Source organism: Podarcis erhardii (assembly GCF_964252035.2).
Source record: "Podarcis erhardii genome assembly, chromosome: 8".
In the NCBI taxonomy this organism is placed as follows: Eukaryota; Metazoa; Chordata; class Lepidosauria; order Squamata; family Lacertidae; genus Podarcis; species Podarcis erhardii.
In genome coordinates, this window is record NC_138499.1 from 36949034 (window position 1) to 36967628 (window position 18595).

Genomic DNA, 18595 nt, shown 5'->3' on the forward strand with positions numbered 1-18595 from the left:
GAAGCACAGACGCTGTCAGAGGGGTCTCAGCCGGAACGGAGTAAAGGGGGTGGAGTTGTCAGCCTCTCGGAGGGAGGAGGAACAGGAGAAAACAGAGAGAGGGGGTTGGAGCAAGGTGTTCAGCCGGAAAGGGTAGAGAGTGGAACAGGGGGCAGTATAGAGGACGAAGGAAAGGTCAAAAGCAACGTACGCGCGCCAAGTTCAAACATAGAGGCGCGCGGAAGTGGGGAAAGCTCAGAGGAGGAGCCCGGCCCCAAAGCCAGAAGGAGGGGGCAGGAGGCGGCAGAGGATTCAGCCTCAGGCGAATCCCGGAAAGAGAGAACCCAGGGGGGCAGAAAGACCCTGCGGAAAAGAAAGGAGAGGAAGAGGTGGTCTAGAGCCAGGCTATTAAGTTGGTGTGGAGGAGGGGAGGAGTCAGAGGGGGACTTCGGCGGTCTAACGTGACAGACGTACAGCCACAATGCTGAACTGTGAAAGAAGCAATTATCTTCAATAAACTTTTCCTGTAAGTAAACTACAACGGAGTAAGGTCTCTCGTGAGCTGGGACCCACCTGGGTGGCTGTGACAGAAAGTCCCCCTCCCTCTGAAAGCAAAAATTTTTTTTTGCGAAGCTCACGAACGGGGCAGCCATGAGTGCTGAGGAACAGCTGGCTGCACTCCGGGATCAGATTACCACTCTCACAACGGCAGTCATTGCTTCGCAGAAGAAGAATGCTGACTTGGAGAAAGCCTGCCAGGATTTGCAAGCAAGGTGGGAAAATGCGGACAAGGCGGGGACCCCGGGCTCCAGAGCGGAGGGCATTGCGCTTGGAAGGAGGGGGGGTGCCCTAGTTTCGCATTTTAATGGCAACTTGCAAGACTATCCCAACTTCAGGGCAGATGTCGTGTATGCACTGCATTTACTCCGTCATGATTTTAGAGATGAGGAGGAGAGAGTGGGATTTATTGTTTCGCACCTGCATGGGGAGGCCAGGGCTTGGCTACGCAATCTGTGGCGCGAAGATGGACCAGCCCGTCGCAATGCAGATGCGTTTATCAAGGCAATGGATGCTTGTTTTCAATCCTCTGTGGATAAGGACATTGCGCGCCGGCAGATGCACGGGCTGAGGCAGGGGAGAGCCACTGTACGCCAATATCATTCTAAATTTTTTGCATTGCTCACCGCCTTAGATTGGCCGAAGGACAGTCTACCGGTCAGGGATCTTTTTTGGGAGGGATTGAGCCCCTCCGTCAAGGATGAGATCGCAAGGGGGGACAGACCCCAGACCCTGGAAGACGTGGTGCAACGGGCTTTGGCTATAGGAATTCGACATGAGGGACGTCCGTGGCACGAGGAGGGGGGGCCCCAAGCGCGCGCGCAAGCAAAAGCTCTCCCTTTTGTGCACAGGGATTTCAGCCGTGCGCACCCCTCACCAATGGGGAAGGAAGGCGAAGAGCCAATGGAGATTGGTGGTGCTAGGGCTCAAAAGCCATCCCAGAGCCCCATCCCTGCTGCAGCCAAAGCGAAGCCTCCTAGAGGGACCAGGAAGTGTTACATCTGCGACAGTGCACACCATATGGCGAAAGAGTGCCCCCAGAGGCTCCAGAAGCACACTGCAGCACTAGCAACTGTGACAGCAGAGGTGCAATCAGAGGAGCAGCTTCAGGGAAACTGCAGTGCCTGGCTGGAAGCAGAGCTACTGGGGCTCAGCCAGGCGGATCTGTAGAGAAGTCCCCAGCATCCTTGCAGCGCATGGACCCTTTACCTCCCAAACCAGCAGTTTTACTCACAGCAACACTCCAGCTGCCTGATGGGCGACTTCTCGAGGTTCCAACAACCATCGATTCGGGAAGCAACGCCGATTTCGTGGGATTACAGTTCGTCAAGCAGCATAACATAGCGCTCCTGCCTGCAACGACGCCTCTGAACGTGGTCACGGTAGACGGCAGGAAGTTGCTAGGGGGGCAAGTGGTGCAGCAAACCACTCCCATGATGATGCAAATTGGAGACCATCGAGAGCTTATTAGTTTCAATGTCACCCACTTATCGGACACGCCCATCGTGTTGGGCATGAGTTGGCTGGACAGGCACAGTCCCGCGGTTGCTTGGTACCAGAGGCAGATCACCTTTTGTTCATCGTATTGCGCCCAGAATTGCATCCAAACCGATCAAGGAGGAGAAGCCGAACAGCAGCTGCATCTGAGTATGGTGCAAGCGGTTCCTCACAAGTACGCGGAGTTCTTGGAGGTTTTCTGCGAAAAGGAAGCTGACAAATTGCCGCCTCACAGACCTTACGACTGCGCGATTGACTTAGTGCCAGGCGCGCAGTTGCCAACTGCCAAGCTGTACTCCATGTCGGAAGACGAGCTGCAAGAGCTTCGGGAGTTCATAGAACACAACCTCAAGCGCGGATTCATCCAGGAATCTAAAGCAGCGGGAGGCAGTCCTGTTTTCTTTGTGAAAAAGAAAGACACGCCCCAGAAGAGGCTCATTGTGGACTACCGGTTCATAAACAGACTAACTAAGCCCAAGGCCTTCCCCATGCCCAAAATTGACGACCTTTTGGCTACAGTCAGGAGGGGGAAGATTTTTACCAAGCTGGATTTACGTGGAGCTTACAACCTCATCCGCATCAGGAAGGGCGACGAGTGGAAGACGGCCATGTTCACTCCTTTGGGCACGTACGAATACAGAGTTATGCCCTTCGGTCTACAAAATGGCAGCCATGTTTTCCAAGCATTCATGCATCACGTCCTGGCAGGTCTCCTCTACAAGAAGTGTGTCTGTTTTCTCGACGATATCCTGATTTTCTCGGAATCGCCAGAGGATCACGATAAGGACGTGAAGGAAGTTCTGCAGAGGCTGAAGGAACACAGGCTGTACGCCAAGTTGGAGAAGTGCCAGTTTGATGTGAGAGAGGTAGATTTCCTTGGCTACAAGCTGTCCGACGAGGGACTGGCCATGGACAAGACTAAAGTCCAAGCGCTGTTGGACTGGAAAAGCCCTCGAAATCGGAAGGAGGTCCAGAGGTTCATCGGCTTTGCCAATTTTTATCGCAAGTTTATTAAAGGTTTTGCAAACGCGACGGCGGCAATCACTGACACCCTCAGTTCCAAGAAGAAGAAGTTCGTCTGGACCGAACAAGCAGAGCGATCCTTTCGGAAGCTTAAAAGCCTTTTCGCCTCCGAGGAGCAGCTGCTGCACGTGAATCCTGGCAGGCCCATGCGGGTAGAGACAGATGCATCAGACAGAGCAGTTGGGGCCGTCCTCTTGCAAGAGGATTCGCAAGGCAACTGGAGACCGGGTGCATTCTACTCCCGGAAGCTCAGCAAGACGGAGCGCAACTACACCATATGGGACAGGGAGTTGTTGGCCATTCATGCAGCTTTCAAAGCGTGGCGACACTTCTTGATAGGAGCCAAGCACACGGTGCAGGTCCGCACGGATCACAAGAACTTGGAGTATTGGCGGACGGCTAAATTGCAAACCCAACGACACATGCGCTGGGCGGAATTCTTTGCGGATTTCGATTTCAAAATAGAATACATCCCTGGAGACTCCAATGTTATAGCAGACGCGCTGTCCCGAAAGCCTCAATACCTGGAGGAAGTAGCTCCAATCGCAGCGAAGTACATTTTCGCACCGCAGGCGTGGACGTGCGCTACCATCGCAGTCGACCTGGACGCGGTGCGACGCGCGCTGCAAGAGGATCAGTTTGCACAATCCAAGATGGAGGAGCTCCGCAGAGGGTCGCCTGACAACAATGAGTTTCAGTTGCAGGATGGACTTTTGACTCGCAAGGGCGCCCTTTACGTGCCCACCGACGAGCTTCGCGCCACGGTTTTGCAACAATTGCACGATGCCCCGAGTGCGGGCCATTTCGGCAAAGAGAAGACGATGGAGTTGGTGGCAAGGGACTTTTGGTGGCCCCAGATGAGAGGAGAGGTGGCGGACTACGTAGCCAGGTGCGATATCTGCCAGAGGTCCAAACCAGTGCATCAGAAGCAGGCGGGATTGTTAGAACCGCTGGAGACACCGCAGCAACCGTGGGAGAGGGTAGCGTTGGACTTTGTTACAGACCTGCCCAGCTCCAGAGGTAAGACGGCGGTGTTAGTGGTTGTGGACTTGTTCACCAAGATGGCGCACTTCATTCCTTGTGCCAAGGTGGCGACGGCAGAACAGACCGCAAAGCTCTTCATCGATCACGTCTTCAGAGTGCATGGACTACCGCAGTCCGTCTTGTCCGACAGGGGGCGCCAATTTGTTTCCACTTTCTGGCGGAAGCTTCTGGGTATCTTGCACGTCAAGATCAACCTGACGTCGGCGAGGCATCCACAGACCAACGGTCAAGCGGAGAGGGTCAACGCGATCATGCAGCAGTACCTACGGTGTTACGCCAACCAGCGACCCGCGGCGTGGGTGGACTACCTGCCGATGGCTGAGTTCGCCTACAACAACACGAAGCACGCATCCACCGGGGTGACGCCTTTCTTCGCGAACTATGGACGTCATCCCAGAACCTTCCCGAGCTTTACAGCACCTGAAGGGGGGGGACCTCAAAATGCCGACCAGTTTGCAGCAGAGTTGCAAGAGGTGCACGAGGAGCTGCGGAGACATTTGGAGCTGGCAAAGCAGGCGTATAAGGTGCAAGCCGACAAACACAGAAGGGCGGGGGAAGACATTCAGGTTGGGGACTGGGTATGGTTAGCAGCCCACGCGATGCCGGCCAGGTCGTTGGCCAAAAAGAAGTTAGAACACAGGCAGCTAGGACCATATCAAGTTGAGGCTAAGATCAATCCGGTGGCTTTTCGCCTAGCCCTTCCGGAGGGCTCCAGGGTGCACCCGGTCTTTCATAGGTCGGTGCTCACTCCCTACAAAGCCCCACACAGGTTTCAAGAGTCAGGAGCACCTCCAGAGCCACGTAGAAGGGCGCCTGAGGGAGGGGAGTCGCCAAGACCAGAACCTCTTAATGAGGTCACAGAGATACTGGATTCACGATGGGGGGAGGAGGGAGTTGAATATTTTCTCGCCAGGGAAGGCACTCCAGTCTCTGCAAATAGCTGGGTGCCGGGTTACGCTTTGGACGAACCCCTGTTGAAGGAGGAGTTTCATGCAATTTTTCCGCACAAACCCATGCCCGAGGAGTATTTTGATGATTGGCTTTTCACGCCCACTTTGTCGGGCAGCACGTTCGGGGGTTTCTCCTCGCCCGAGGGCTCTACGCCCAAAACAAGCCCGACCAGGGATCCCCGCCTGGGGGGGGGAGAGACAAACCCTTATTGGTGGGTGGATCAGCCAAGGGAGGTATGGAGTCAGAGGTGGATGATAGGTCCTTGGCAGGCAGCGCCAGGAGAAGCAGTGAGGGAGGAAGAGACTGTGATGCCTTCAGGGGGGGAACCCGAGTTCGAACACACGTATACGGAGCTGCCAGAGGAGAAGATTGACGTGGACACCCGGTATCCTGAACCGACCCAGGAAGAACCACATTTCCCTCAACCTGCACCCAGCGACCGGGAGGGGGGAAGGGGGGGCTTCGAGGGGGGGATGGATGTCAGGGTTTCTGGGAGAAGTGAGGAGATGGCAGAGGAGACGGAAAGCGAGTGGGAGGAGGGAGAGAGAGACGAGGAAGAAGATGACGGAATTCGAAGGGAATCTATGAGCCTAAGCAGTGAGTCAGAGGATTCCCAAAAAGGAGCTAGCATGATCAGGCGAAAAGCAGGAGAAGAGAGAAGCTGTGAAAAGTCAGGAAAGGAGGGGAGAAAGCCCAGTGAAGCACAGACGCTGTCAGAGGGGTCTCAGCCGGAACGGAGTAAAGGGGGTGGAGTTGTCAGCCTCTCGGAGGGAGGAGGAACAGGAGAAAACAGAGAGAGGGGGTTGGAGCAAGGTGTTCAGCCGGAAAGGGTAGAGAGTGGAACAGGGGGCAGTATAGAGGACGAAGGAAAGGTCAAAAGCAACGTACGCGCGCCAAGTTCAAACATAGAGGCGCGCGGAAGTGGGGAAAGCTCAGAGGAGGAGCCCGGCCCCAAAGCCAGAAGGAGGGGGCAGGAGGCGGCAGAGGATTCAGCCTCAGGCGAATCCCGGAAAGAGAGAACCCAGGGGGGCAGAAAGACCCTGCGGAAAAGAAAGGAGAGGAAGAGGTGGTCTAGAGCCAGGCTATTAAGTTGGTGTGGAGGAGGGGAGGAGTCAGAGGGGGACTTCGGCGGTCTAACGTGACAGACGTACAGCCACAATGCTGAACTGTGAAAGAAGCAATTATCTTCAATAAACTTTTCCTGTAAGTAAACTACAACGGAGTAAGGTCTCTCGTGAGCTGGGACCCACCTGGGTGGCTGTGACAACTGACTTCCCCAAATACTTGCTTGGGTTGCTTGTGTAATCATTCAGTTAATTAATTAAATGTATTTATAACCTGCCTTTCTCCAATGTTGGGACTCAAGTGTTGCAATACTATATTCAATCCAAAAGGTTGTTTGCAGTTTTTCTCATGCATTTCTCCTGGTGCACAGTATTTAAGGGGATAAATTTGAACCTAATACAATGGTACCTTGGTTCTTGAATGTAATCCATTCCGGAAGTCTGTTCAACTGCCGAAACGTTAGAAAACCAAGGCGCAGCTACCAATTGGCACAGGCGCCCCAGAAACAATAGCCGACAGCCACATCGGATGTTCGATTTCCAAAAAAAATTCGAAACACTTCTGGGTTTTTGGTGTTCAGGAGCCAAAATGTTTGAATGCCAAGGCATTCAAGACCCAAGGTTTCACTGTATAGTAAAAGTTTGGGGACATCTGCTCTCGGGGAGGAATTCAATGCCATGCTCTTCTGCTTATTCTGTCAGAGCAAGCATTTCAGCTTGTTGGATAAAACAATCCCCGTTCTCCTCTCCCCACATGCTATTTGAGGTGTTCTCCCGACCCTCCAGAGTGGATTTGGGAGAGGCGTGGGAAGGGGGTACACATTATGCTCGTGGGAGTCCTTGCACTGGCTTCCACTAGTGTGCCAGATTTGTTGAATTGGGGTTCCATTTTTTAAAAAAGAGGAATTCTTATTGGATCCATTTAAAACTGTAATGTAAGTGGTCAGATGACAGCTCATTTAGATTTGTAGCTCTCACACAGGGAGAAAGTCTATAAAATGATTTTTGGATTTTTGCAGGCCATATGATTCATAAGCTTGAGAACTTGGTGCAAATGACACTAAGAATGAACTCCTTCCATTCATTTAAAATTGGAACTTTTGTCATCATAAGATAGGAATGGAATAATAGTCTATTCTAAGACATGACTGACCCCTCTTGACCTGTATGAAGGAAGAACCTTGAATGAATGTTCATGATCTGAAAGTCACCATAGGGTAAAAACAAAAATTAGTTATGTAGCATTTATTTTTACCAATAAAATAAAATAGAAACTTGTCCTATGAGCATTCCCTTAGAGGTATTTTCAGTAGTGCTCAGCAATTTCCTTATCCTGGTACTTGTCAGTTAAGAAGTGATACACTGATTTTCTAATACTTACAAAATGCAGGGCTCAAGTACATGCTAGGTTTTTGTTTTTGTTGTTTAAGAGTTTTCTAGTTGAAAGCCACAAAACAGTTACCTGGGAATAAGTCTCATTGAACTCAGCAAGGCTTACTTCTGAATAGACATGTGTAGAATTATGAATTAGCTTTCTTTCCTCCCCATTCTGAACACAGAACCTCCCTCTTCAGAATACTTCAAGAGCATCTACAACACATGAGCAACCATTTTAGAAAACTGAATTTCCTTGTTGAATACAGGTGGCCTTCCCAGTCATTGTCAGACTCCAACTCCCATCAGCCCCATCTGGAGGACCACAGGTTCTGCATTACTGAACAAGGCTTGGCTCACTTGCCTGAACCAAGCAATGCACTCTGTTGGAATTTGCCAGGATGGTGTTTAGCAGTTTGCTCCTGAATTCCCTTGTACTGGATTATGTGGGGAAACATTACAGAGGATTGCTTACAGGTACATCAGGGTTCAATCCTAACCCCACTTACATGAAAGTAAGCCCCACTGAACTCAGTGGGACTTACTTTTCAGTATACATTATTAAGATTGTGCTGTTGGCTTCTGAGATCTTTTAGTCTTTCCCTCTCTCCTAGTTTAGTGGGATACCTCCTTGTCTCAGCTGTCTGGTAGGGAGAAGCATAAGGAGCCATCTGTCTGTCTATGCCATTGAGGACTGTACAAAAGCAGGACAGCAGCATCTGTCTTAAGGGACCAACGACAACTGTCACAACTTGGGCCAAAGGCCCCTACAGACAGGGAAAGACAAGAGATTATAACATATTGCATGCTCCCTTAAACTGCTTTCTCCATATGCTTCTGCTGCTGGCCTGTTAGAACTACCTGTGATTCATAAAGCAGGACAGGGGCAGGTTTAATTTGGATTGAATCAAGTACATTATCTCATATCTCCTACATTATCCACCTGCACCCCTTCATATGTCATTGCACCAGTCTATTGTTCAGCTTAAACCTCTCTTTTCTAACCCACAAGAAATTAATATGATGAACTGAAAAATGCAATTGTTTGAAGTGTAATTGGTCTGAACTAATGACTTCAATCTGTCATATGTAACTTCTGTGCTGATGCTGCTGACAACAGTCTTGGCAGCCCTGCATTTAATAGCATATTGCAGAAATAAAAGATGGTCAATGAGGGTTTGCAAAGCTCTTTTACCACTAACATGCCGGAAGCTGGAAAGGAATGGCAATTATTTCTTGGCAGTGCCTTGTAACTTCATTTTACCAGCCATTTACTGGCCTGTATTAAACACCAAAGATTATCGCAGAAATGTATGGGAACATTTAAAAATATCCTTCTATTTTGACAGAAGGATGTGCTGGCAATCACACTTCCCAAATTAGAACATCTTGGCAAGCATGTGAGTTTGTCTTGATCAATATCTTTTAAAAGAATTTACACTGATTTTTGTAATCTCACATAGCAGTAATGCTCTGCCCTTTAAATCTGAGTCTCTGTACACTTGCAGTTAAGTGTCTGACATTTACAACTCTTGGGTTAATAAAGCAGAATTTATGGGCACCAGCTGGTATGGAAAGATTGGTTGTGAGCAAAGAAGCATTCATCCCCCTTGATTCTTTAGATTATTCAGTTTAAAAGTCTCCGCTTTTGTGATCACATTGCATTTACCAGCATTATGGCATTAAAAACAACACACACACGCTCTTGTAACTGTGGCCACAGTTATCATATCACATATCAAGATATGGCCAGCTGTGTAATATAATAGGCACTGAAGCACTTCCTGCAAATATTTTTGTTTGAAGCCTGCTGTATGTACAGGTAAATGGGAACACCATATCTGAAGCAAAAAGGAAGGAAATTCTTAACACACATCTTTGACTATCAGATTCATCAGATCAACTCAGGATTTGAAAACAATTCAAAATAATTATTTCCCCATGTGTGTTGCTATTAACAATCAGTTAATGGTTTGTGTATTATTATTTTTTAAAAAGATAAGTACACTATCTACATTTACCTACTCTGATCCCAGTTGGCTGCAAAAAGCAAAAGTATCTTCCTGCCGTAGTGATCACGGTTTTCCAGCACTCCTGGGAATCCATCAGTCAGAGCTCGTTTGATCCCAGGATCGTCAGCCTTAAAATTTTTGAACATATCCAGGTTCAGCTGACGGTACTGGAAGTACTGAGCCAGTAATCTGAAGGCATCTGCTTGGTGAAACTTTCTGGCTCGGAGAAATCTCAGGATGAAGGCATCATCTGTACGTAAAAACCCAATGTCAGGCCTTGTGATGATCATGTCCCTGACCTGCTGGATGTCCTGGTGCAAAACATCTGGGTTTTCATTGAGTTCAAGGCGGGCTTTCTCTATCGTCTCTGGGCTGAGACCAGCATGTAAATGGGTCATCTTTGCAAAAGTCTCTTTTCCAAATCCTTAACTTCAGCAATTTCCTTAGAAGATATTCTGGTCCCATTCAACTAACAGTCTGTGGTGACTCATCCAAGTGCAATTTGTATTATATTTTGTAATATATTGAAGAATACAACGATGAGGAGTTTTCCATACCCATCCAAGGGCTCTCACATTCAGTTCATATCCTTAGATATCCATCCGTAGAAATGAATCACTCGTATCACCATCATTCTCTGAAAAATACATATATAACAACCACAGATTATATTTGTTTGTAAACAGACTGTACACATTTCCAAGCATGTGTATTTCCCCCTTTTTCTTTAAATTACTACTGCCGATTTGATTAAAATTTAAAGACCCAAACAGTTTTAGAATGAGCTACTTAGTACAATGCTATCATTATATATCTTGCATACATAATATAGAAGCCTCGTGAACACAGCTTGATGAATTTATAATTGAACTGAGCCTTTAGCAATGCTGAAATTGCGCTGATTTAACATTATATTACAATTCCTTATTTAATTAGAATACAAATAACAATGGCACTGAGAGCTCAGTCAATGCCTTCCCAGATAGAGTTATACCAGTTTCCCTTAAGGAAGGCCCCTTTTAGGCCAACCTCAAGAAATGATGCCCCCAATAGTGTCTGTTCCTTACTTATTAGTTGGAGCTCCATTCCAGATGAGCCCACCATTTCCAAGTAGCCTCAGGGCAGCTTCTCATATTAAAAAGGAGTTGCCACCAGTCAATGATATGGTAGTAGACTAGTGGGGCTTCTTTGTAGCATATAAAGACATGTTCAGGGTGAACATACATCCGCTGCATGAGCTGGGAACCTTTTCTAGGTCAAGGCCCATATTCCCTCAAGGCCAATTTTTTCTGACACACATGCCAGTAGTGGGTGAGGTCAGAGGCAGCAGGAGTCCAGAGAGGGCAGAGCTATTATATATTAAGCTGCTTTTCAGCCACGAGAAAGCCAGAGGTTTTGAAACGCATCTACACATCTCCTCATTCCCCTGTCCTTCATTCAGGCAAGCAAAAAAGCATGATTGTAGTTTAAGGATACAGTCCTGTGAGGCAAAAGCACTTCAGCAGGGCACAGAGAGAAGGGTGGCCTGGGAGAGTCTTGAGGGCCCTACCCCAATCTACAAATTGCACATGTCATCTGTACAAATGTCACCAAATGAATATGCAAGAGCCCTTGCACACCTGGCTTAACTTCTTTGCCCAATTACTGCTCCTAATTTTTTAAACCAACCTCCCACTGTTACACTGGTGCCTGCTGTAGCAAACATGCAAAATACAAAAAGCAGACCACCTTTTCTAGTCACACAGTGCACATGCATGCCCCAACCATGGCTTCTCAGAGCATCAACCTGCAACAGGTCTACAGTTTGTATGCAGATGTGCACCCCTCTTTCATATCATACACATTCATTGCAGAAAGCAAAGGTATAACCTTACTAAAGTTAACTACCATGCCGTTTGAAGCATCAGCCTTATGGGTTATTCCAGTTCCCTGTGATGGCCTAGATACTAAAATTGATGGAGCGGTTTGGTTTGGTAAAGCCGAGAACTAGTTTTGTGCTACACCCTTTACTGCATGGATAGAGGAGCATTTTTCAGCCTGATGGCAACCTTCTCTCAAGGACTGGGAGGACCAGAGGAAAAAGTGGGCAGAAGAATGGATCTGACTCTTCCTTTGTACAGAAGGCTACATTCCAGCCACAGAAAAACATGCTTCTACACATATGCTCCAGCATACATTTCATCCTCTGTCCAGGCAAGCAAGCAGTTCAAGGGCACATGCCAGCCCAGAAAAGCACTTGAGAAGGGCTTGGGGTAGGACCAGTGAGTGGGGTGAATAGCCTGCAAGAAATCCTTTGGCAGGATAGAGAGGTGTGGAGGACCCCACTTGGCCACCAGGTGTGAGGTCTCACTCCCTGGTATAATGCATGGAACAGGAAACTGTCTTGCTCCAATGAGAGTGTTTTTGACACTTTTATAAAGTAATAGATGTGTGCTCCAGCACTGGAGACTGGTGCCCCAAAATAAAGACTGCAAAATTGCCAAGACTTTCTGCAATGGGCACATGGTGTGGTAGATGTGCATTTCGGCTTGCAAGAGGGAATGATCCCCTCTCTGCTCCCCCTGCATGCTTCCACCCCCAAGTCTGTTTAGGGGGTGGGACACATGAGGGGGAGGAGAGGGGAGAAACTCCATTGCACAAGTGGAAGTCCTTGTGCAGGTCTTCTGCTGATGGGACTCACTAGTTGAATCTGGCCCAGTGGACTATGCACATGGTTGAATACTATTTCTGACAGTGCCAGCCTTCTTATGGGTGAATATATACTGGTGCATAGCTGAATGAGAGCCTTGGTGGTTTTTTCTTTAAGTAAGTATCAGGGGAAGACTTCAGTAGTATTTATCTGCAGATCACGGCTTTTGAGGTTTACTGTTTCTGTGAAATATCCCACATTACATGTGCATACTGTGGTAACTAGACCACAATGAGTATTAGAAAAGGATTCTATTGTACACACTGGTGCATAATTCATTTTTATAAGCCTTCTTTCATTCTAACATCTGACTTTAAAGCAATATGCAGGCAGCCAGAATAATCAATATTGCTTTGAACAGCAGGGCTGTTTCCTGGAAGCATTACCAGGTGTTAACTACTATTGCTCCATTGAGATATTCTTACCTAGTGGCTGAAGACTTGCCTGCCATGGTGTTTTCATTTATAAAAATGCTTCCATGCCCAGTAGACCATTTCTCACACAACCTTCCCCAGTTAATCCTTTAATTCTATTTTCAAAAAGCTTGTTCGGTCCACTAAGCGGCACATTGCCAAGGCATGGAAGGATTTCCAGGGATAGCCCTCCAGATGTTTGTTTGTTTGTTGTTTGATTGCTACCATCAGCCCCAAGCAGGATTGTCAGTGGTCAGGGATTATGGGAGTTGTAGTCTGGCACCATCTGGAGGGCACCACTTTAGGTGGAGCCTTCTAGGTAAATGGTGGTGTAGTTTCAGCGGGCATCTCCAGCTGCCCTGTAAACTGATGTACATTCATAGACTTAGAACAAACTCCAGAAGTCCTTCAGAAGTTTGCACAAAAAGGAAAGTCTCTCCACTTCCCAGTCATCATAGAGCAGCCCACATAATCCAAATCAAAGTGCCCTAGAAATAGTATTCCCAGGACAAATAACTCTAAGATTGCAATCCTATTTATAGGTTGCTTCTAGACTGTTGTAGGATGCCATTGGTTGCCCTAAGCACCCACACAATATCACTGTCATCAACATGTACCCCCCCATTTAATCTGGGTTTACCTTTTCCAGGGAAAAGCCAGTTAATTGATTTTTTTAAAAAAAATTGCCAATGATTGCAGTATTAAACTGCTGTCTGGAAGCATCCACAGTTATCTGGGATTAATGTCAACTGAACTCAATGGAACTTGCTTTTGAGTTTACATCCATAGGTTTGCACTATAAATGACTTAATAAAAAACAAAATTATATTTTAAAGGTCTTTGATCCAGCATCATGCTTCTAATTTCAATTTATTTTGGAACTATTTATGAAGTGCAGACTGTCTTAGGATACTTGGAATATTGAAATAGTCTGGGCCTCTTTACCAGAGGCAGTGCAGGTTGTAATCACAGGCATAAGGTGATATTGGAGGATCATTTTTTAAAAAAACCAACCTATGTTTGGTTGGGCTAGAAACATCTTGGTGGCACCATCTTAAAATGTCTTCTGGACCATTGGTACTACTTTCCTCTCTTTGGATTATGATCCCCCATGTGCTGCTGCTTCCCTCCTGCCCTCCCCACCTGATCATTTTCATTTCTTCTCTGGTTTCCTCTGCTTTTGCAGACAGAGCTAACAGCACGACACAATGCTCATCCTTTTCTCTGTGGTGTGAACAATGCATTGAATAATTTTAAACTTCTAGTTGTGGTATGAGCAAGACATTGGGTGTTTTAAAAAACACACTCTAGTCTGCAATTCTACCTGAAATAATAAGTATTGTGGATTATATTAATTTAAATAGCATAGACCATAGGTGGCCAATGTAATTCCTTCCCTTTGTTGTAGAGTACAACTCCAATCACCTCTGAGCATTGGTCATGTCAGGCATGGCCATGTACCACATCACTGGGCTTACTGGGAAGGAGAGGGGGAGGGCTAGGTGGCAGGTAGGCTGGTGCAGTGCAGGTGCAGCAGCAAGAACAGAAGATTGACTCCACCACTGCATACATGCACACTTACAACATTTTCTTTGCATGCAGCATTTCCATAGTTAAAACCATGCTCAAGGCAGCTTACAACATGAACAAAACTGCACAATTAAAAATATAACAAAAGTCATAAATGGTAAATAAAACGCATCAAAAAGTACACAGCCAAACTGAGCAATGTCCACCCCATGCCACCCACCCCACTATCCCTCCCATCTCCCACCCAGTAAGCATAGAAATATGGCTGATGGGAGGCCAGGTGCATAGCACTGGCTGCCCCTAGGGCATCCTGGCTGGGGCTCATGGGAGCTGGAGTCCAGCAATACCTGGAGGGATGGATTTCCCTGATATATATGGTGTGGTGGTTCTTAATGGAAGGAGCATAGCCAAAGATGCAAGGGAAAAGTATTAAATGACTCTGGTTCTCAGCCCAGTATACCTGAAGGAGCATCTCCACCCCCATTGTTCTGCCCGGATGCTGAAGTCTAGCGCCAAGGGCCTTCTGGCGGTTCCCCCACTGTGAGAAGCAAAGCTACAGGGAACCAGGCAGAGGGCCTTCTTGGTGGTGGCGCCCGCCCTGTGGAACTCCCTCCCATCAGATGTCAAGGAAATAAACAACTACCTGACATTTAGAAGACATCTGAAGGCAGCCCTGTTCAGGGAAGTTTTTAATGTGTGTCATTTTAATGTATTTTAAATCTTTGTTGGGAGCCGCCCAGAATGGCTGGGGAAACCCAGCCAGATCAGTAATTTTAGAGCAATAATATACTGTAATTTTCAACGGCGAACAACCATTCACACTACATAAAAGAGCAAGCAACACACAGAGAGAATGATCTTTTTACCCAAGTCAGAAACAAAATCTCAGGGCAGCTTCTTAGGAGATAATTTTGTAATGAGCTTCAGTATTTAAATCCTAAAGATAAGATTGCTGCATAAGAGGTGAAATGCACATATATGTTTTATTTGGTGCTTGCTGAAAGCTTAAAATTTAAAGCACATGTGAGAAGGCAAGGTATGTCCTCACCTTTGCTTTAAAGGTTGCCAACCAAAAAGAACATACGTACATGCCCTGTACATGGGGTACAGCATGCATATCCATTTGTTAGGGTACTGTGTCCTCATTTAGAATTTCTCATATGAGAAATATGATGACCCATAACTATTGTAAGTTCAGGTGACTCCAATTAATATAATGAAATTTCATCACTGAGTAGTGCCAGCCAAGCACTTGCAAGTGTGGTTGTTCAACAGGACGTTGCCAGAAAGGATGTGTGTGGGTACGAAGGAAAACCAGACGGTACTGTAGGATGACTCAGTATTACAGTATATAGTTCCAGCAGTGGGGGCATTATGTTAATAAATTACTTTTAAGCTCTTTTAATTTGAATTGTATGAAGTATGCAGGACAAAAAGCATCCATAATTACTTTGCAAAGGAATATGCACTACAATTATGTGTGTTATTGCCTGTGGTAAATGTTAAGAGACTACAAATACTACAAATACTAGAGAGAAAAGCCAGAAAATTCTAACACACGCAGAGCAAAACACAAATTTTGCACCTGTTTCCATACTTAACTAGTGAATTGCTTAGTGGTAAATGTCTGAAACAAGCCATGATGCAAACATTTCTAACATTTACTGGTAAATCTCTAGGCCAACAATCAAAGATCATCGTCATGTCCATCCTTAACCTGCACATGTGGTATTTACCAAGGTACAACTCAAAATCTCTCAAATGAATTTTGCAATACAGCCATGTCTAACATTTACCAGTAAATTTCAAGAACTACCAAGCAAATGCTATGATTTCACCCTCAGTTCCTCAGTTGTCTCTTCTTTTCCATAGTATGCATGTGTCTTCTGAAAAATTAACAATTGCATACACAAAATAAAGACTCTGCAGTGGCTGACATGGTCTTTATTTACATGGAAGTAATGACTACTGATTTCAGGATAACTTACTTTCATTAAGTGCTTTAAAGAAAAAATTGTACTATTTTGTTTCTTTGTGATGGGGATAGGGGATAAACTACTTATCAACAAAGCAAACAAACCTTTCTGTATTAAGGACATAACTTCAAATTACATTTGGAATTTTCCTGAATATGTATCATTGGGTGAACCACTGATCTGCAGGCCTAATTCTGCACTTTCTAGTTACTGAACACAATACTTAATTAGAGTACATAGATGAGCACTGCAAATAAGTGAAGGCTGGAGAACAAAGACTCTTTGAAAAGTGAAAACAATGTTTTGTGATCACACATCCAACCATCATAATGCCTGTTTGAGAGTAGCAGAGAGCTTTATCATTCCTTTGAAAGCTCTGGTTCCTATAAATTATCTGTGTTTTTTAGAGCAGGGATGAGTCAACAAAACTGGGAGGATTATAAACAAAACTGTCTAAAATGACTAATTTCTTTCTTTTCTTTTTAAAAAAAAACTTACTAAACTGTGACTTAGGCCTTTGCAAGCAAGTCAGCAAAAGATTTTCAAAATGATAAACAACCTACTACCAGCTGAAAGAGAAAAGTCATACCTTTGCTGTGTGGTGCATGACATCATGCTGTTATATAACGTCATTTTACTTGTTGGCACTGCACTAACTTTTAATGTACCAGACCAGAAAAATCTGTGTTATCATCTGATTAGACCATGAAAGCCCAGGAAATCTCTCTCTGATCTGCCCTTTCCTTCCAAATATAAACCAATCACTGTCTACTTATGAACAAAGAACAGCCATCTGTTCTTTAACTTTAATAATATTTTCTCTACACCCCCCCCAACTGCCCCCATTCCCAGTGATATATCGAGCCACTGGCAGAGGCCATTAGAAAATATTTTCAGCAGCAGAAATTGCTTGTGAAAACGCCAATATAACACTTAGATGTGTTGGGAATGGGTGTGTATGTTAAAATCCTTCCATTTGCTTCGAAGATAGATAGATGATGGAAGCACTTCCTTACTTTCTGCAGTAAATGCTACAGAGAGGAATGGGTGGAAGTGATTCACTCTCCCTCCTCCCTGTCCCATATTAATAGGGATGCTTTCTCGCAGAGAAGGAAATTCTATTGACCCTGTTTGATTTCCCCAGTACATCCTTCAGCTTCTGTTTTAATATGCCTGAAGGAAGCAGACGACGATTTGCTTAGGAGCAAGCGGCATATCTGCAACTACCCCGGGGAGGCACCGCGCTATCCTACCCCTCGCAACTCTCTCAGGCTTTGCTTTCCCTTCTCTAAACGGGTAACCTTCACCTGAACTTCCCCTCCTCAACTTGTGCCTTCTCTGAGGTTTGGGGGTGGCAGGGCGGCCGATAAGGATTCTTCATTCCCTCCAACCCTGTTTTTCAGTTGATCCCTTGAGAATTGCGGGATGCTCAGTTTACGCAGATTTTTTTTTTTTTTTGCGGGGGGGGGGGGTTTAAAAAGCAGAAAAGGGTAGCCGAAAGGCAGGGAAGAAAGATGGATGGGGGGAAGGGACGTTAAGCGCAGATGGGTTGCAGGCGAGCGCTGTCCACGCAGGATAGTGCTGAAACGCCGCAGCCATGGTATTGCAACAAAAAAGAAGGGAGAAAACAGAAGCTACCGCAGACACAAGAAAGATCGTCCCAAATACCTTTAGAGAGCCGTAAGGAAAAACGAAGCCCCGCCTTGGGTGAGGTTGTTTGCAGGAACCCTTGCCTCCAAGATGGGTGGGTGAGAAGGTTTCTGAGTGTCCGCCTCAGCCTAGAATCTCTCTCCAAAGAACTGTGAATGAGTGAGCTCCGGCTCCACGGGGCGATGCATTTTTGGGTAGCATGCGCGCGTGTGCGCCTTCTCCACGCAGTGGCCTGCCGTCCCCCTGGGTCCTAAAGACCTTCTTCGTTCAACCCAGTATTGTAAGGAGAGAGCACAATGTGAACTCACATAGACGCAGAGACCCCTTTTGTGACAGATGCTTCCACGAATGTTCTTCACGAAGCGTTGACTGCAGATTTCAATATGTGACCAAATCAAAAACAGGCTCCCTAAGGGGGGCGGGGCGGTAAGCCACCTGATGCATCGCCCGGGGCAGAGCTCCTGAAAAACCCACCATTTCCAGGTGTTTGTAGTTAAAGCGGTGGCTGTGTGGGGGGAGTGGAAACGGCAATCGAAAACCCACCTTTGTTTTCCTGTGTTTTCATGCAAGAAACGGCACACACACCTCCTAAACCTTGAATGTAAAAAGAAAGGAGGGAAATAAAGAATGGCAGCCTGCAGAGGAGCTGTAAGAGATGACTGCCACTCCGCACCAGCAGCTTAAGATGTTGTCACTATTAAGCACTGTTGATGGAACATAAAATCTTCATTGAACATCTTCCCTGTTTTTCGGTCAGCAGGGACTTAGAGGCCTTCTAGTTATAATTTCTGTGCACATATGGACTGGGGAGCTGCTGCCTGTTAAGTGTTTTCTG

The 18595-nt window shown here is 46.4% G+C and overlaps 1 protein-coding gene across 1 annotated transcript in view; it reads right to left on the minus strand.

Moving 5' to 3' along the window:
* CLVS1 (clavesin 1) overlaps positions 1-18066 on the minus strand; it is a 73234-nt gene extending 55168 nt beyond the window's left edge. Inside the window, exons 1-2 of the mRNA XM_081874622.1 lie at positions 17779-18066; positions 9512-10139 (exon numbers count right to left, since the gene is read on the minus strand). Of these exons, the coding sequence (XP_081730748.1) occupies positions 9512-9900 (389 nt within the window). The 5' untranslated portion in view covers positions 9901-10139; positions 17779-18066. The remainder of the gene's footprint in view (positions 1-9511; positions 10140-17778) is intronic.
* Between the last annotated feature and the right edge of the window lie 529 nt (positions 18067-18595).